The sequence below is a fragment of the Diadema antillarum genome, unplaced genomic scaffold (assembly GCF_040938485.1).
Source record: "Diadema antillarum isolate AM-2024a unplaced genomic scaffold, OU_Dant_1.0 seq00000709_RagTag, whole genome shotgun sequence".
NCBI lineage: Eukaryota > Metazoa > Echinodermata > Echinoidea > Diadematoida > Diadematidae > Diadema > Diadema antillarum.
In genome coordinates this window covers 73,231-91,506 of record NW_027271613.1, presented here as the reverse complement: position 1 = coordinate 91,506, position 18,276 = coordinate 73,231, and the positions used below count along the sequence as shown (strand labels likewise).

The 18,276-nt window shown below is 36.7% G+C and overlaps 1 protein-coding gene across 1 annotated transcript in view; it reads right to left on the bottom strand.

Moving 5' to 3' along the window:
- Positions 1-638: 638 nt before the first annotated feature.
- Positions 639-18,276, bottom strand: part of LOC139737844 (uncharacterized) — a 28,456-nt gene continuing 10,818 nt past the window's right edge. Inside the window, exons 3-14 of the mRNA XM_071648517.1 lie at positions 17,257-17,482; positions 16,250-16,402; positions 15,105-15,215; positions 14,003-14,183; positions 12,722-12,793; positions 12,250-12,321; positions 10,827-10,898; positions 10,522-10,596; positions 4,072-4,146; positions 3,161-3,232; positions 2,350-2,421; positions 639-1,710 (exon numbers count right to left, since the gene is read on the bottom strand). Coding sequence (XP_071504618.1) covers positions 639-1,710; positions 2,350-2,421; positions 3,161-3,232; positions 4,072-4,146; positions 10,522-10,596; positions 10,827-10,898; positions 12,250-12,321; positions 12,722-12,793; positions 14,003-14,183; positions 15,105-15,215; positions 16,250-16,402; positions 17,257-17,482 — 2,253 coding nt within the window. The remainder of the gene's footprint in view (positions 1,711-2,349; positions 2,422-3,160; positions 3,233-4,071; positions 4,147-10,521; positions 10,597-10,826; positions 10,899-12,249; positions 12,322-12,721; positions 12,794-14,002; positions 14,184-15,104; positions 15,216-16,249; positions 16,403-17,256; positions 17,483-18,276) is intronic.

Sequence of the window (18,276 nt, the reverse complement as noted above, 5' to 3'; positions counted from 1 at the left end):
GTAATTATTTTAAAACGAATTGTCTTTTTTTCTCTACAAAGTAACTTCATATCAGTAATAACCTCCCTATGTTTTTAATGAACTACCCCCCCCCCCCAAAAAAAAAAAACATGAACATTTGTCTGCAAGAGAAGGAAAACTTACAAGTGCCTCTCTAACATTATTACTACTTCTACATAGTAAGACTAATCTAGTGATGTACACGAAAAATTATATTTTTTTTTTTCATCTCAGAATGTCCTTAATACCCGTAGATTCGATGCGACATAAGACTACACCCCCATTCCTGTGAGTAAATCCATAATTCCCTATCATACTTTCCGGATTATGCTGCGAATTTTGGTTTGGTTTTTTTTTTTTTTTTTTTTTTTTTTTTTTTGGGGGGGGGGGGGGGTTGGTCTTTATGTGATTAATGCGACCAACATCAATTATGGGTGGACTTTTCACCTGACGCACGTTGTGTAACGTGGCCATTGCCAGCATTTTTCTATTCATAGGGCTTCCATTCTACGTCACATCAAACTTTAAGAGGTGAGCAGGTGTAATAAAAAGTGCACGTGTTTGTTTATGTGTTTACGTTTGAAGGAGACTCTAAAAACAGCCGTTTCACTTTCGATTTTCATAGGAACCCAAACAAATTATTTCTTGGTTCTCTCCGAGATCACATGGGCGATGGTATAGATGAAAGGGTTGAGTGAGGAGTTGATGGGTAACACAAAGACTACAAGCCAGGCGTAGATGTCTGGGGTCACCGTGATCCCGACTGTTTGGACCAAGATTCCAAGGATGATGATGGGCATCCAACAGAAGAAATCAGTTCCGACGATGAGAAACATCCGAACCGCCATCTTGACCTCACCCGCAGATTGGTTTGTTTGCTTGCCGACCTTGGTGCGTACAAAGCGCACGTTTATGAAGATCATGATGTAGGCGAGGGCGATGACGCAGAAACTAACCAGATTAATGCCCAGGAAAAGCACGGTAGAAAATCGCCAGGTAGAGACGGAGGCTGTAGCAGCAGTCTGGTAGACTGGAATCAGGTAAGTTTCCATGGCTCGTTCATCCACTTGCTGTTCAGGATTGATAGGTTTCCTGATAAACGGGAGACCAACGCAGACATCACTCAGGCTGTATGCGTCAGGAACAAATTGGTTCAAAAGAATACTTGTTGCTCCCAAGAGAAAGGCAAGAAACCAGACCACAGTGACAACAATGGTGCAGCTCATGGGTCTCAGGCGATTACTACTGAAGGGAAACATGATGCAGAGGAATCGATCGACGCTTATCACAGTGAGAATAAACACAGAAACCTCACTGCTGATCACTGATATAAAACCTAATATTTGACACGGCGTGCTGGACCGCCACTCTTCTGCCCTGCCGTCCCAGAAGTAGGAATCCCCGACGTAAATGTCCATGATAGCCAATATGAACATGTAGACTCCCATCAGAAAATCGGACGCCGCCAGATTAGTAATTAGTGTTGACTGAACACGAGCCATGTCGCTAGAACTCTTGCTTTGGAGCCTTATGAAGATTACTATACCATTGCCAAACAATGCACTGATGCCGAGAATAAAAATGAAAGTCTTGATGGTTGAATTCTGGAGGAAGGTCTTTCTGCAGGTAAAGAGTGGATGGGTGGGTATCTCCACGACACAGGTGGCAGAGTTGGGAGCCAGGCAACATAACCTTGGATCGTAGACGTACCTAATTGCACAGGGCGAAAAAAAAAAATGTAGGGGAATTCTCATGAAACTTTGAGGAACTTGAAGGAACCGTGACGCGGGAAGCACTACAGTCGCCAACTTCAGTGAATTGTATCAATATATACTAAAACGTAATTTACTTGTGATTACGCGTAAATGATCCAAGATTCAACAAGGGCTGTAAACATCGCATAGAGAAGTTGTTCCCTATTCGGTCAAGTAGCTGTTATCAGATATAAGTATTAGAAATTTCCTGTATTGAACTGTAAAGAAACCTAGCATGAAGCCTAGCAAGTTGGACGTCATTCATGACGACTACAGGATTCCATGGATATTTCAATGCTACGCCCTGCAAGCTGCTTAACATAATAACCTGTCCTCTTTGAAGTCCTTTCTTCAAGTTTCATAGGGACACGCATGAGTTAAATATCAGATCGGAGGATAAGAGGAGGTGGTAATATATTTGAAATAAGAAGTTGCGCGCATGCTCTGCTTTGAATTACATGACATTGTGGACATAAGAATCTAGCGCAATAACAACTAATTCAAATCTTCGAAAGAGAATGTGCTTCATATTATGTTCTGTTATTAAGCGTTTCTTTGCAATAAAGAGAAGGAAAGTACAAGATGCCAGACTTACATGGCCTTGAGGCTGTGGAGACCATCAAACACTTCGGGGTACAACGGAGTGGTTAAAAACGAAGAAAAGACTCTGAAATATGCAATTGTTTGAATAAAAGCGGGCATGAGCGTTTTGAGGATTATCACACAATACTCGGTAGGGCCTACAGTACAAATACATGTGTAGGCTTTTTTTTTTCAAGTTCATCTCTAGTGTTTAGTTCATAAAGGCGGATAAAGAACGTTACAAAAGTCGGACAGTTAAGCTTAACAAGAGTACCTGCTCAATACTCATGACCACATGTTTTGATTTTTTTTTTTTTTACTTTGGTCATTCCGATAACAACTCTCCGTATTGAAGTTATTCTTGACATTTTTTATACATAGTACAAGAAAGAAATGAAAAAATGAACTGCACATGAGTTCCCCTCCTCCAATACATTCCCCGAATATTGTTCTAGAGAATAGCAAGAAATTTAAAAAGACGTTAGTTTACACAGAATTTCATTGTCTTATACCAACACATTTCTTTTTGTCCCAGACGACACACCAACCAGAAACAAAAACGAAACATAGACGTGTTCAATAACACTCAAAAAAGGGACCATGCAGATTAGCCCTACGGGATTAATGCATGGACTTTACTAACAATGTCTTGAGCAATATTTATGTTGTAACCTTTGCACGATTCGGGATACCGAAGGAGTGTTTTTTTTTTTTCTGGATTTGGTTGCCTGGTTTGGGAATGGCTCTGTGAACAATATACATGCAGATGTCTTGCATTGTGAAAAAAAGAGAGATAGGGGTATGATCATATATGGTGAACTTACAGGTCTTCCAGATGAGACATATTCCCAAACGTCCCTCTTTCCAAGGTATGAACTTTAGTTTCTCTGAGATTTCTGTAATAAAAAAAAATAAACAAAATGTACAGTCACTGTGCACAAAGTACAATCTTTGGTGAGGAAAGTCATGTGATATGATTAACTATGAATGAGAATGAATGAGAAAGGACTGTGCGACCTTTTACTGACGTGTTTCTCACAAATTCCACTTACTGCTTCCCATCCGTTCATAGACTTGATTAAACACTGCCAGCTTAAATCTTGTACTATGCACTTACGAGGTTCAAAAAGAGAATTTGACTGCTATACCATGGTCAGTTTTGCGATTGGCAACCTCGTCAATCAATTTCAAGTCTCAGGAATAATGCCACGTCTTCTAAAGTAATGTCTCCCGCACACCTTGATCAAACATTTTTCTAGTTGTATTAGACTGTTAATCAATCTACCATACGCCTATTCACCTACACTGAATGTGTTCAAGGAAGAGGTTATATATAATGATGAATGGTACATCATGGTATACGAGAAAAGGAGCCGGTTTCCTTCTCTTCCTATATCGACACCAAAATCTCGCCTTCATAAATAAAGTGTGTACACTTATATACCATGTTTTTATTATCAATAGATACTTTACAAATTACAATACCTTTTGGAGATGGAGTCCCTGCCCTATTTGATTTCTTTAACCAGATGTCACTCGGAAAAAAAAAAACAGAAAGATCTAATCATGACTACAGTGAGTAGGGCCATCCAGCCGCAGTTTCATGTACTTTTGTGATAATTTCTTTGTATTATTCAAAAATAAGTGATGTACAGATTTTATTATGCGCAAATAAAACCAATCAATCAATCAATCCTGCTATAATGTATCTTTCTTCAATTCAAAAGGTACTTACAATCGCACCAGCCTGGTGTCAATCCCTGAGAACAACGTTGCATTGAGGACGGTCAGATTCGTGTTTTTCAGCAATCTGTCAGTAATGAATGATGATTGTAAACAAACTTTCAGTAAGTATCGTATACTCTTTAAATTCCTTGGATTTAGATGATCCAACCCAAAATTGACCCAAATCCAAAATTAGTTTGAAAATCTCAATCTGATAGATTTAGAAATCAATCTAATTTTTAAGTCTCATTTTGGATTTGTTCCTATCCACAATCACATAGATTGATTTCCAATCTAAGAAATTTATAGGGTATGCACATTTTGAAAATACACACACACGCACACACACACACACGCACACACACACACACACACACACACAATTTTTGGGCGGTTTGTTTGGTTCTTTCTTTAAGTTAACCAGTATTTGATTAGGTACGTAGAGATGCTATGAAAGCAAAACTGAAGAATTAATTGCTTGCTTCCTATGGTTCTAATGGAATAAATGACTGCTGAATATGAGTACCACGACCTCAGAATGATGGCGATGTACCAATAATTCTTGCACTATAAAATTATGCGCCTTAGAATCACGCAATTACGGAAAACAAAACATGATCATCAGCTCATCGTCATTTTCTACATCATTCATGGTACATGTAGAAATGTCTTAAAATAGAGACAACTTATACTGCATGGAGATGATTTGATCAGTTTGCATTCACGATGATAAACTGTAATCTTTGAAATTGATTGATTTGATTGATTTTATTGTTCCACATTTCAAAACATCAAACATGATACGATCGATTGAACATAAGATTGAACATAGCGTCGTAAATTACAAAGAATACAAGAGAAGACAATTTAACAAACATGAAATGTGGGGACCTACTAAAAAGCGAAGCTTGTAATGTATAGGTCCCTGTATATAATATGAAAGTGTTGGTCTTCTTAAACAACCTAGAAACGAAAACTATGAAAGGAAGGAAAGGGACGTAAAAGAAAAGAGAGCAAAAAGAGCAAAAGAAAGGAATAAAATATACGAAAGCATAGCGAAATACAAAGTTGCCACCTGTAACGCGTTTACAAGACTCCTTGTCACCCGAGCAACACAGTTACGTAACTGTAAGAATGCGCAAAAACGCACATGATACATAATGATTCAGTAATTCAGGAACAGCCTTGACATAAATGACTCAGTAAAAAAAAAAAAAAAAAAAAAGGCAAACATGGAATACATATGATAAACAACGAATCTGATAAAGAAGAGGGAGTTCAAATAAAATTGCATGTTGTATTATTAGATATAAGCCTGCACAAGGGATTTTTTTAGTTTACGTTTAAAACAATTCAATGACAACGATTCAGTAATGTCGGAGTCAAGGCTATTCCAGAATGTCGGACCTGTATGTACTATTGTTTTAAGAGCAAATGCAGTTCTCACGGGAGAAAAGTGAAATGAATTTTCCTGTCTTGTAGGGTAGGAATGTATAACTTTATTTTTTACAAACATGGGAGTGAAAGCATAAGGTAATTCGTCTTTAGTTAACTGGTACATAAATATCCCAAGGGAGTAAGAATATATATCAAAAATCTTTAAGAGGTTATTACTTTTGAACAGAGGGCTTGTCGGTGCTAAATAATTGGTACAATTGATAATCCTTACAGCTCGCTTTTGTATTCTAAAGATAGACTCCAGGCGTATTTTGGAACAATTCCCCCAGGCCAGTATGCTATAATGAAGATAAGGCAATAACAAAGTCGAATATAAGGTACGTAATATATATATGGGGAAAACATGCTTAAGCTTCTGTATAACACCCAAATTTCTTGATAATAACTTACATAAATGATTTGTTTGTTCCTGCCAAGATAATTTACAATCAATTAAAAGACCAAGAAATTTAACTGAATTTGTCTGTTGTAAGTTTACTCCTGTGATTGAAATTGAGCCAGGTAGACAAGTGATTGTATTACTAAACACCATAAAATTAGTTTTGTTTAGATTTAGGGATAATTTGTTACTTTGAATCCAATTATTGACGTGATTCAACTCAGAGTTAAGCATATCAAGTAACTCAGTGGGATTTCTGTGCGTCAAAAAAAGACTTGAATCGTCCGCAAACAAGAGGAAAGAAAGGAGTGCTGACGACCTGGGCAAATCATTTATGTACACAATAAAAAGAAGTGGTCCCAAAAGGGAGCCTTGTGGAACACCACACGTTATATTTGCTGTGCTTGAATCAGAATCATTAATGTGTACAAATTGTGATCGATTTGTGAGGTAATCTCTGAACCACTCCAAGGCGCTGCCACGAATCCCGTAATGAGACAGTTTGTACAGTAATATTTCATGATCAATTGTGTCGAACGCCTTGGAGTGGTCCAGAAAAACTCCAACAGTGTGAGATTTAGCTTCGATAGCTTGAACAACTTTATCTATTAACAACAAAACAGCGTGAGTAGTCGAATGTTTTTTGCGAAACCCAAATTGAGTGTCTACTAAGATATCATGGTCATTTAAAAACTTGATAGTTCGGGAGTAGACAACTTTTTCAAGTACTTTGGAGAATGATGATAAAAGAGATATAGGTCTATAATTGCCCAGGTCGTCCTGTCTGCCTTTCTTAAAAACAGGAATAATCTTGGCAACTTTCATTTTACTAGGAAAAACACCAGTCATTAAAGACAAATTGAATACATGGGTCAAAGGTGCAGCTACTTCATAAATGATTTGTTTGAGAAGAAACATTGAAATACCATCATAACCTGAGCTTTGTTTAGCTTTAAAATTATTTACAATATCAATGACATCCAATGCATCTACGGGCGTGAAAAATATAGAACTAGGATTGGGATTCACAAGAAATGAATGAAATGTTTTTTCCGTTAAAGGAATATTTCTGGCCAGGTTTGACCCAATATTTACAAAATAGTGTTGAATGCTTCAGCAATACCACGGGAGTCATCAATTATCGTTCCATTTTGTATTATTTTATCAATTCCCAGTTTCTTTCCATCATTCTTTTTTAATACATCATTTATAACTTTCCAAGTAGACTTAATATCATTTTTATGGATTTGAAATTGTGCAGAAAAATATTCTTTTTTTGCTTTACGTAGCACAGAAGTCAAAGTATTTCGGTAAGCTGAGTATTTACGTTTTGCCTCTTCTGTACCACTAGACTTATATCTATAAAATAAATTGTTTTTACGATTTATAGATCTCAAAATTGATTTGGTGATCCAAGGACTTCTTGGGATTTTTTTATAATTCAATTTGATCGATGAAACTGGGAAATGAGCATCATATAAACGCAAAACAATTTCATTGAATATATCAAAAGCTATATCAGCGTCATTCATATTATAAACAGCAGACCAGTCGGTATGATCAAGACTCATTTTAAAACTTTCTATACGTTGTTGTGACATTACTCGAAATCCCTTTTTATTATAATTTGTTTTACCTTTTTCAAAAATATCGTGTAACGTCACAAATATAGGGAAGTGATCCGATATATCAGAAACAATGATTCCTTGATCAGCAACGTGAGATAAATTTGTAAATATGTTGTCAATTAGTGACGAAGTTGTATCAGAAACCCTTGTTGGTTTCGTGATACAAGGTATAAATAAATTGTACATCATTGTATCTAAGAATTCCTGACACTGGGGCTTTTCATTATAACAAAGTAAATTAACATTAAAGTCTCCCATCAATATACAATGCTTGTTCATAAGAGAGGGAGAGTCAAGTATAGTTTGCAGTACACCGACAAAATCGTTAAAATTACTATTTGGTGGCCTGTAAATTTCTCCAACTATAAGGTTTTTCGCATTCGGTATAACAATTTCTATAAAGACACATTCAATCATATCAGAAACTTGGCAAAATGTTTCCATAACATTAAACTTGACATCATCTTTAACAAACAAGGCCACACCACCACCATGCTTACGTGTTCTATCCTTTGAAACTAAAGTGTAACCGTCAATACATACCAGCGAATGAAGCGGATCATGCAACCAAGTTTCGCAAAGACCAATAACTGAAAAAGTAACTGATGAAAGATTTAAAAGTAATTTTAATTGATCAAAATTTTTACTTAAACTTCTCACATTATGATGCATTACAGAAAAACTATTACGTGAAGAAAAAGTTTCGCGGTGTACCAGTTGTTGTGGTAAAACATATTCAGTGGTTATATGAGGTACAGCTGCATCATTTTCGTCATATATTAAATGTAAGTCAGGCATTTGCTCATGTAAACGATGAATAACATCAGACTGAAAATACACCTCATTTGTTTTGTTAGACGTAGTATAATTACTGGCAAGAACTGCTTCTACAAAATCATCGTTTGACAGTGACTGCATTGGAAGACTATCCATTATGATGAACTATCGGGGAATCAACACAACGGATTGCAAAAGTGTAGAGAATTCCATCTCCATGACTACCACGCAATTCACGAATAGCAAAGAACACTATCAACAAGTACTCAGTGTGCATGAGTAATACCAATGCTTGCTTACAATCAGTGTTACGTAATCGAATGCTGATGAAAAGGAAGGTAGGTTGCTCGGGTGACTCGGGTTTAATGTGAATACATGAAATTTGGTTACGGCGCATGACATTTACATATCGTATAACAGGTGCGAGAAATGATACCCGGTCATTTACCAGTGAGAAGGATTCATACATTACAAAGTAAATTGCTATCACTAAAGAATAGAGGGAGTGGAACATTGTCATATCGTCACCCTGTGTACGAGGTAAAACTCCAGGTACAAACTGAAAATTTGTACAGCACAGGGATTCACAAAATGAAATAAAGAATGCTACCGACACGATACGAACGCACAAAACCATGGCCTTAACGGGTACTGATTGAGCTTAAAAAAAAACAACAACAAAGGAGGTTCAATCCACCTGCATCATAATATTGTGCTGTTACATTTATTTATAAGCAACAACTACGACAAATATCATGTGTTATATGCCGCTATTTTAAGACAATAAAATAAATGAGCCTGTTTTACATGAAATGTGGCCACATTGACGCCTAAAAGAGTGTTTTAAGCGACGGTTTCATAAAATTTGGGCATAATAATGATCGACTGCGACAATCTGTGATCCTAGGAAAGACATGAATAATTGCGTTTTGCCTGAAGTTTTGGAGTTTTTATTAAGAAAAATAAAGAAATACATAGATATTCAACTCGACAGAGTGATATGTTTCATATACTAAACTAGATTACAAATATTACAGAATATTTCATCTACAATGGCCCCAAATTCTTGGATTCTTTAGCTAGTGAAAAACGACGAGATCCCGACTGGTTTTCATTCAAACGTAAGCTTAGAAATAAACTTCTTTTGCAATACTCTTGTAATAATATGAATTGATATGATTTAGCAGATGATTTGAAGTGATTGATACTGATATAGATCAGCTATTATTCGGCATGATTGTAGAACAGGTCTAAACATGGTTTTATTTTTAATTCTTTTCTTTCAACATCATTTCCTCTTGCAGCTGCAGGTACCATCATTTATACTGTCTCTATGACGGTCTAGTTGGTGATTTCTCTTCTTCCTCTTTTTCATTCTCTTCTCCTTGTTGCGCGCGTGTGTGTGTGTGTGTGTGCACGCACGCTTTGTCCAGGTGCACTTGCGTGCGTGCAGAGAGTGTGTGTGAGTGTAACAACCTGTGTTGATTTTCTTTCGGGGAACCTACTCCTACACGCATAATGTTTCTAGGCCTATGTAGGTTCCCACTACACACAATTTTGTTTAACCGTCATGAATGTACCTTTATTATGTAAATGTTTTTTTTTTTATATACTGAACTTATAAGTTATAATTCATGTGTCACTTTACATTGTTATTGATGGATGTTGTAAACACAACACTGTTTGATTTGTGTGCAAACGTAATAAATGAAATGAAGTGAAATGAAATGTCTGCATCACACACGTTGACATGTAATTGCAGCTATGCTACCTGCCTCTAATATAGGTTGCTGTGTATTATGCTAGGCAGCACATCTTTATGTAGGGGCATATACGTATATATATAATATATATATATATATATATATATATATATATATATATACATATCATTTTATTAGCAAAACCATTCAAGCTCTGAAAGTTAAAATTTAATTTGTTGCACTCATGGAATTAAATATCTCATGTTTACGAAATCGCATTTGTGTTCAAAGCAGTTGTTCATTCTTTGGATAGATTTGCCTCTCCGTTGATCAAACATGAATTAACCATGCGCGCGTGTGTGTATCATCGTGTCGCACAATCTAAGTTTTAAAAATCTCCTTTATATTTTTCTCAGCTTTTCTAAAACTGTAGGCCTAGTGTGTTATGCATTTCAAACCGTGTACAGTCGAAATCGTTATGGAACACGCGTACTGCAGCCTGATGAAATACTCACATACGTTCTAATGAGCTTCCAAGATCTGCAAATTGATTCTCTTTGAGTTCAGTCAGTGGGTTTCCTCCAAGGTCTCTGTAATCACAACATGCATCGAAAGTTACAAGTGGTACATGTTGTTTGTTTACATTCTGTGAAGTTATGAGGCGGTCATAGAACAATGTAGTTATTATTTTTGAATATCAATAAAATCTAGTGAAAACACAAATATTTTAGTAAATCAGGGTAAAATGACAGATATGACCTGAGACATGCACTTTGCACTTATTGTTTACTCAACATATCTGAACAATAATAACCCTTACAGGAAGGTAAGACTCCGGAGGTCTCGGAAACATCCTTCGTCAAGCCTTATGACGTCATTATCTCCAAGCCATCTGCGATATGACAGGAATCATCACAGAAAAAAGTAAATCATGAGGTTGATAAGACTTTGTAACACAGATATTAACGAAAATGAGATTTATTCTTGCAAGCCAATTAAAACAGAAAAAAAAAACATTGGTGACGTTTCAAACGTCTTGCTGTACCTGTTTTGTGAAATCAAAAGGTTTTATTTGCCAATTGTCGGAAGTGTTTAGTAGGTCAGGCCATGGGTTAAGTAGGTGTCCAAATGATGAAGATCATGATAATGACAACGTTGGTAGTAAGAGTGAAGCCATGTGTGGGTGTGTGTGTGTGTGTGTGTGTGCAGAGGTCTAATTCCGCAAAATCTGCACGACCGTTCGAGGTTATTACGAGAGGGGAAGGGTATGTTCTTGATGGTGAGAAACATCGATTCTTGAAGTAACTGGCTGAAACATGCGTATTTGCAAGAAGGTGGTTGGGCATGTTGTGGTGTGTGTCTGCTAAACAGGTGTATTGTTGTGCGTTCCTTTTGCCCAGTCTTGTTGTGCCTACCTTTGTTTTTTATTCTTTTTTTTTCCTAGGCAGTAGGGTTCATAAGATGTAAAGCCCTGTAACTAATGAACTCACGTACGTAGGGTGCCTTCGGGAGGAGGGCATCAGCTGTTGGATACTGATTAAGACATAGTCAAGAAAACTTAGTTTTAGAGCTTATGCTAAAAATACATGTTCATGATTACTTATGTCCTTACATTTCAGTCAAATACCTTATCATCCTTTTTTATTTAAGAGGGAAGCGAAGGATAGCTGTGACGTATGGTGTAGGGTGGACGTATCCTATACCTTAGGTATAGGAACTGTTGAGCTGTTTCAATATGATTTCTTGATAATCGATAACGGTCTAGAGGGATGAAAAATATGCCTTAAATGCGTTTGGCATTCGTCGCACGAAGCAAACAGAGACATGATCTTTCATGAAAAGACCATTACAGTGGTGTGCAGCACTGTCAGCTTGTAATGATACCACGAGGACCTTTTCCAGGCCTTCATCGCGTCTTCAGAATATGTACATCAGATGTATAGGGTTAAATGATACATGTAATGATATGACTAACTTCGACATTGATTTGCAAAAGAAACGAAAGATAACCATATACCCTATACATCTACATGGCCAATAAGATGTTTTCATTGGTGTTAGTACATAATCGCGAAACGGTTAAACGAACTGTACACATCCCCAAATTATAAACTTGACATTCTCTAAATAGTTTGATTTCAAAAGAGAATCACAATTTGAAGTGAAAAAAAGACTCTAGTGGAGGAGACGTTGATAAGGGGACTATATCCTTACATTTATTTGCAATTACACCACGCACTTACAGGAATTTCAGGTGGTAGAGTCCACGGAATGTTCCACTCTCCAAATAGGTGACACTGTTATTCTGCATGTTCCTGCGTGCAACGGGATGGTACACAACTATGTTACAATCTTTGGTACTGTGTTAAAAAAAAAAGTGTTTTGAAAAAAGTATGGGCAATTTCGTATCTTGAGGAAAACGTGCAGTTATGAACAAGACATTTCACCATTCAACTCTATTGTAATCAAAATTGAGGAAGCTAATGCATTGATAATGTGGATATTTTCTCGAAATGACAAATGCAGCAATAGCAACCATCAGTTGTTTAGGTTCTTGTAAGTTCTTATAGCATTAACTGAATAAAAATGGTTACGAAATTGTCCCCCTGTTTGATATTTCTTTTCAATAAATGTCTAGAAACAAGTTTGATTTAGAAAAACCCATACAATAAAAACGCGTTTGTTCGGGTTTTTTTTTCAGTTAAGAGAACTCACAACATTTCTAGGCGAAAAAGTCCATCGAAGACCCCAGGCCTGAGGCGCAGAATCTGACAATACTGAAGATACCTGAGAGGAGGCAACAGAACTCATGAATTCATATCTGAATCGTGGAAAAGCATCAACTTTAGTTTGGTGATTTTCATTGTGTGCTAATATGACTCTTTGTATACTAAACAATATGAGATAATTATATAAACTACCTCGATCTTTCACACTGTGTCATTAAACTTGATATTTCGATGTCCTACAGCAGGGCTCGACACTAACGGTGGCCCGGTGGCCCGGGGCCACCAAAAACGCATGTCGGGCCACCAAAATTTCAGAAATGAAGAATGTGGTGGCCTGATCGGGCCACCAAAAAAGGTCGGATGTTTGCCTTTGGGCCACCAAAAATAAAAGTTAGTGTGGAGCCCTGCCTACAGTTTAAATTGTTAGGACGATGTTATGCTGCTGAAGCACCACATCAGAATTGTCCTTATGTACCTGATGCAAACATCCTAAATGAGCTACAGTGTAGTGTCAAAATCAATATCATTCAAGAAGTCAGTATAATGTGCATTTTGTTGTACTCTTTGATGATATCACTCACAAAGTTTGTAACTGGTCCAGTCCTCGAAAAGTCCCTGGCGGCAAGTCTTGAGCTGGTGTATAATCCAGAAGTCTAACAAAAAATACACATTGACTGATAGTAAAGAGGAAGGTGATTGACGAGGAAGGTGTATATCATTGCATTTAAAGAAACCTTAAGGACTCCTACCGCTGCAGAAACAAAATTTTCATTTTATTGCTTATGTGTTTGTAGGTTTTGTTGTCGTTGTTGTTTTACTGTCATATGTAAACTTCAGAGCTGGCAAAAAAAAAAATCAAGTTGACGAACACTTCAAGATATATTCTGCACTATGTATATTCTAGATGCATCATGGCAACAATAATTGTTTAAAAACCTTTATGTTATACAAACTAAGCGTAATAATAAATTGTGCTTTGGCAAACCAGAAAAAAGTCTAATTTCTTTTTTCATCAAAACAGACTTGAGGCATCAAACGATGTCTCCATGCCATAGACAACTGCGAAATTGATTTATGAAGAGATTACACATCTAATTGATAGCTCAATCGTGTCGTATAGAAGATAAAAGGATGTGATGAAGATGGAATAGCATAAAGTCGGGGTGGCTTTTGGTCAAATACGTGAAAGATTCGCTTTCAGAAATTTCAGAACCGAGTAGTGATTTAGTAAATCAGTTGACGGATGATTTGCAGATTGCAAACGTACATTATGTTCGTTTTAGACGACAAGATTCTGGCATCTTTCTCCGTCCACCCGTCCCTCCGTGAACAATTTGCCCAGTACGGTGCCCAGTTTAGATCACGGAGACATGGAGTTATCGTTGGGTTTTTGGCATAGTCGTAGGGAGCCGAGCCGCACTGACATCCAGCAGGGCAACGAGCTGTATCTATACCATCGATTAACAAAGGGTAAGGGCAAGGTAACTGAATTATGTAAGCATGATTTGGTATAGCATATAAAAAAGGCCTTTCCATTAAAGCCGAATACTTCCTTCATATTTTGCATTTATCAAGCCGTTTATTGTACGCCATTTGAAGGCTCAGATCTGCCTTATTCTAAAACCGTTCCTTTGATGACTAAACAGGCTTTGTAAGGAAAGGTGCCGCCGCGGCGACATGCAGGAAAGGTACAGAAATTGAATGATTACACTGTATTTACGATATAGCCATTGATTTTTAGTGCGTGATGTCTGCATCTTCTCAGAATATAACAGGTCTGATATATCAAACACAACAGCAGAGTATTCGATTAAGCCTAAAAGAATTAAAGTGTGAAAGATAGTTTCAGAATGTTTTTCCTTTAGATGAACACACTGTGTGAGCCAAAATATTCATCATCATCAATTTTCTTAAATTTTGCTTCCTTTTTTCTAACTTCGCGTATCATCGAAAAATAAGTTTAACTTTCCAACCACAGGGAGCCAATTGCAAAGCGATTATACACTCAGAAAAAGATGGAGTTGTGATATCTAGAGAATGTAGAGCGTCACACATTTGCAAGTAGCAGAATGGACAGAGTTGACATGTTGAAAATAAGATCACAGTATTAGAAACACAAACAATTAAGAATCCTGAAATCAGCAGACAAGAATTGATGTCCTAATGACCGCTGCTTTCAAAATGACTTTGCCACGTTTACCTAAAGCAACATTTCATAACAACTCTGAAGTAGTATAGGGAATGAATGTATGTGCAATGTCTCTTAAAAGAATTATTTATACATGAAAGCAAAAAAAAAAAACACACAAACAAACAAACAAACAAACATATACAGAGATTGAATTTCTCTTTAAAAACATGTCCTATACCACAATTTTCCTCGTCATCCGCCAGAGGGCAGTCTATCCATCCATTACAGCGAACTTCAGACTGAAGGCAGATGTCTGTTCCTTCACAATGCCAGTGGCTCTGAGTGCAATCTACATTATGAGAAGAATAATTGAAAAGGGAGCCAAAATTTGACAGAGCATAAACAGTTTATGAGACCGAATATAAATACATCGAAATCGAGACGAAAATTTTCCATTAATCGTTGTAGTTAATGGGTACACTTATAGCATCCCCAACAAATTGTGAGTAAAAACGAACTTTTTTAATATGAAACAAAATCGCATGCATAAGAAAAAAAAGTCAGCCTGTAGGTTACTATATTAAACAAATATTTTGCCTTGCCTTGGAATGTAGCCAAGTGTGGATTAGATTGAAAAAGAAATCTTGGCTAGCATGTCAAATCAAGCCTATCTTTCAAGTTTTGTAACAAATTGGTTATATCTGATTATTGCAACTAGCCTTGTTTTTAAGGAGCTAAAATAAATGTAAAGTGACACTAAGTTTTAGAACGTGAATTTAGCTTCCATCTCCGATGACTGAAGCTAGGTTAAATTCAAATTCAAATTAATTGATTAGGAATTTTCTGCATCGAATATATTTATATTAAATGAAATACAGTCATTTCTTTTTGCTTACAAGACAATAGAACATAGAGTGCGTACATCCGAATAGAAAACTGAGATATATACTTGTACAGATTAAAGAAAAGAATAAGAGAACACGTCAATTGGGAACCACTCGGGATAAAGTGAATCAAATGATCAAACTGAAATATGGCACATGTATTGGGAGTGTAAATGCAGAAGACTGTCGTCAAAGCATGTAGCTTGAAGAGACGACAGCCTTTAAAGAGAAGAAGAAAAAAAAAAGAAAATGGGCAAAACATACATCTTGTATACTTATCGAAAAGAAGAGAAAAAGCAAGAAAAAAAAAACAGTGACATTCTGGCATCACATTGCAGCAACAAAAATTGTACAGACATATATATACATACAGAGAATGAGGAGGGTGAGGTGAGTGCTGGTGCAAGTGAAAGAGCCCAGCAGGCTCGCGATACTAGGTGCCTTTGTAAGATAAAAAAAAAACTTAAATATGTTCATTTAATAACTTAAAGATACGAACCATCGCAACCAATCTCGTCTGAGAAGTCATGGCAGTCAGCGACATGATCACACCTTGCCACTTGTCGGATGAACTGCATTCCTGAGTCACACTTAAAATCTGGTATCCCGTCTCGAATCATATTGACATCACTAGCGTTTTGGCCTAGGGTGTCTGTTCAGTATACAACAGAAAAAAAGAACACCCGCTTTCAATCGTCCAGTACTTTTCTTCTATATGGCAACAAAATTATGCTTCATTAATTACGTCACTCGCTGTTACATCCTGGTATCCAGTTATCACAATAAATAAGAGTCTGCACGTAAGCTTGCTCGCCTTTTCAAAAAGCTCTATACTAAAAACAGACAATCTTGGTATGTTAAAAGTGAGAATGTTAAAGGAAAGATTTTGTGTGTGTGGACTTATTGGCCAGTGGTTACTGCGTTTAAAGAGATATTCTTTGAAATCCAGTTGATTTAAACCAATAAACGACACAAAAATCCTGCGTTATAACCTCTTGCTCGATGACAGGTCTTTTTTTTTTCGAAACACTTGGTTTAATTCAATTGTTCTTCAAATTGGCAACGTTTCCTTTCTCAGCTTCTACTTATTTCACTACTACTTTATGTAACGACATGCATTCCAATTCTGAACGACTTTTTTTTTCTAACGGCATGATACCGTGGTGTTATAAAATAACCAAATGCGTATTACTGTGTACTACACATACACACACACACACACACACACACGCGCGCGAGCACACACACACACACACACACACACACACATACACATGTTGTATAACATAAGTTTATTCCACTAACGAAGGTTAACGTTTAAGATGTTATTAAAACGAGGACTATGGCAATGCAGACTCTGAGTCAATCGTAAAATGTGGTCGGAATTTGAAAATGGCGTCATTTGAATTAACCAAACTGGAAAAAAAAGTATCATATTCCTTTGTATAAACCAGGCAAATCTCTTGCATAGCCTTTTTCATGGGTTTTGAAATAAACAAAACTTACTTTCCACCATTAGGCTTTCTACGTCGAGTGCAAACCCTGGCAAATTTTCCATGACATCACTGCAGAAACGTACAGTGATGACGCCAGCGGGAAGGAGAAATGCCGTCACATTAGAACTAGTCAGCGTAAAGACAGATGTACTAGCGTCACGCATAACGGGAGCATGCGTGATCGTTAGGGTGTCAAGGTTCTTCTCCACTCTTACATCTCTCACTGTTATCAACGCCTGAACAAAAAAAAAATATGGTCAAATGGAAATAAAAAGAGCTTCATATTGGAACTGTAAAACAGGCATCAAAGTTGACTTCTGACTAGACTTGCCAAAGACTATCAAAGAATGCACAGGAAAGATGTTTATATTTTCTCATCATGATTAGTTTTCATCGTTACAGACATAAATAATAATATGATAAATGAATAAATAAAAAGTCTAAGATACTTGCTCTACGTAATAAGAATCTCTCTGATTTTTTTTTCCCACACAAGTTGTTGCGATATTGATGGCAATGATATCATTAGCATAATATGCCACGTGGTATTTTCATAGGTAATCTTCCGTTGTAAGTGGTACATTGGTGATCAGAGGAAATAAATATCAATTATGGGATACCTCTGCTGTATCTCTGAGCGTATAAGTGCTGTCATTCACGAGTTCATGCGGTTAAATCAACATAGCACGGTCAAGGGCAACATCTATAGCTTTGTGCTTAAGGATATATGTCCGTGGCCGGATTTGAAATTGAAGAGATTCCAGAGCTTTTTCCACAATTCCCCTCTTATCCCAGTATTAGCTTTCCGGTGAGTATGTTCGTTTTTCATTATAAGAAAATATTGATAATCGTCGAAAATCCTTGAAAATAAAATTTATTTCTGTTCAAGCTGGCTCTTTTAACTGGAGTCATATCAAACAACAGATTGGTTAAAATCTTATAAGAACGATAAGCAGTAGCAAAGAATTCTTTGCACAATAATAATATTCAATTCAATTCACTTCATTTTAATCGTCCAATAAAAACATTA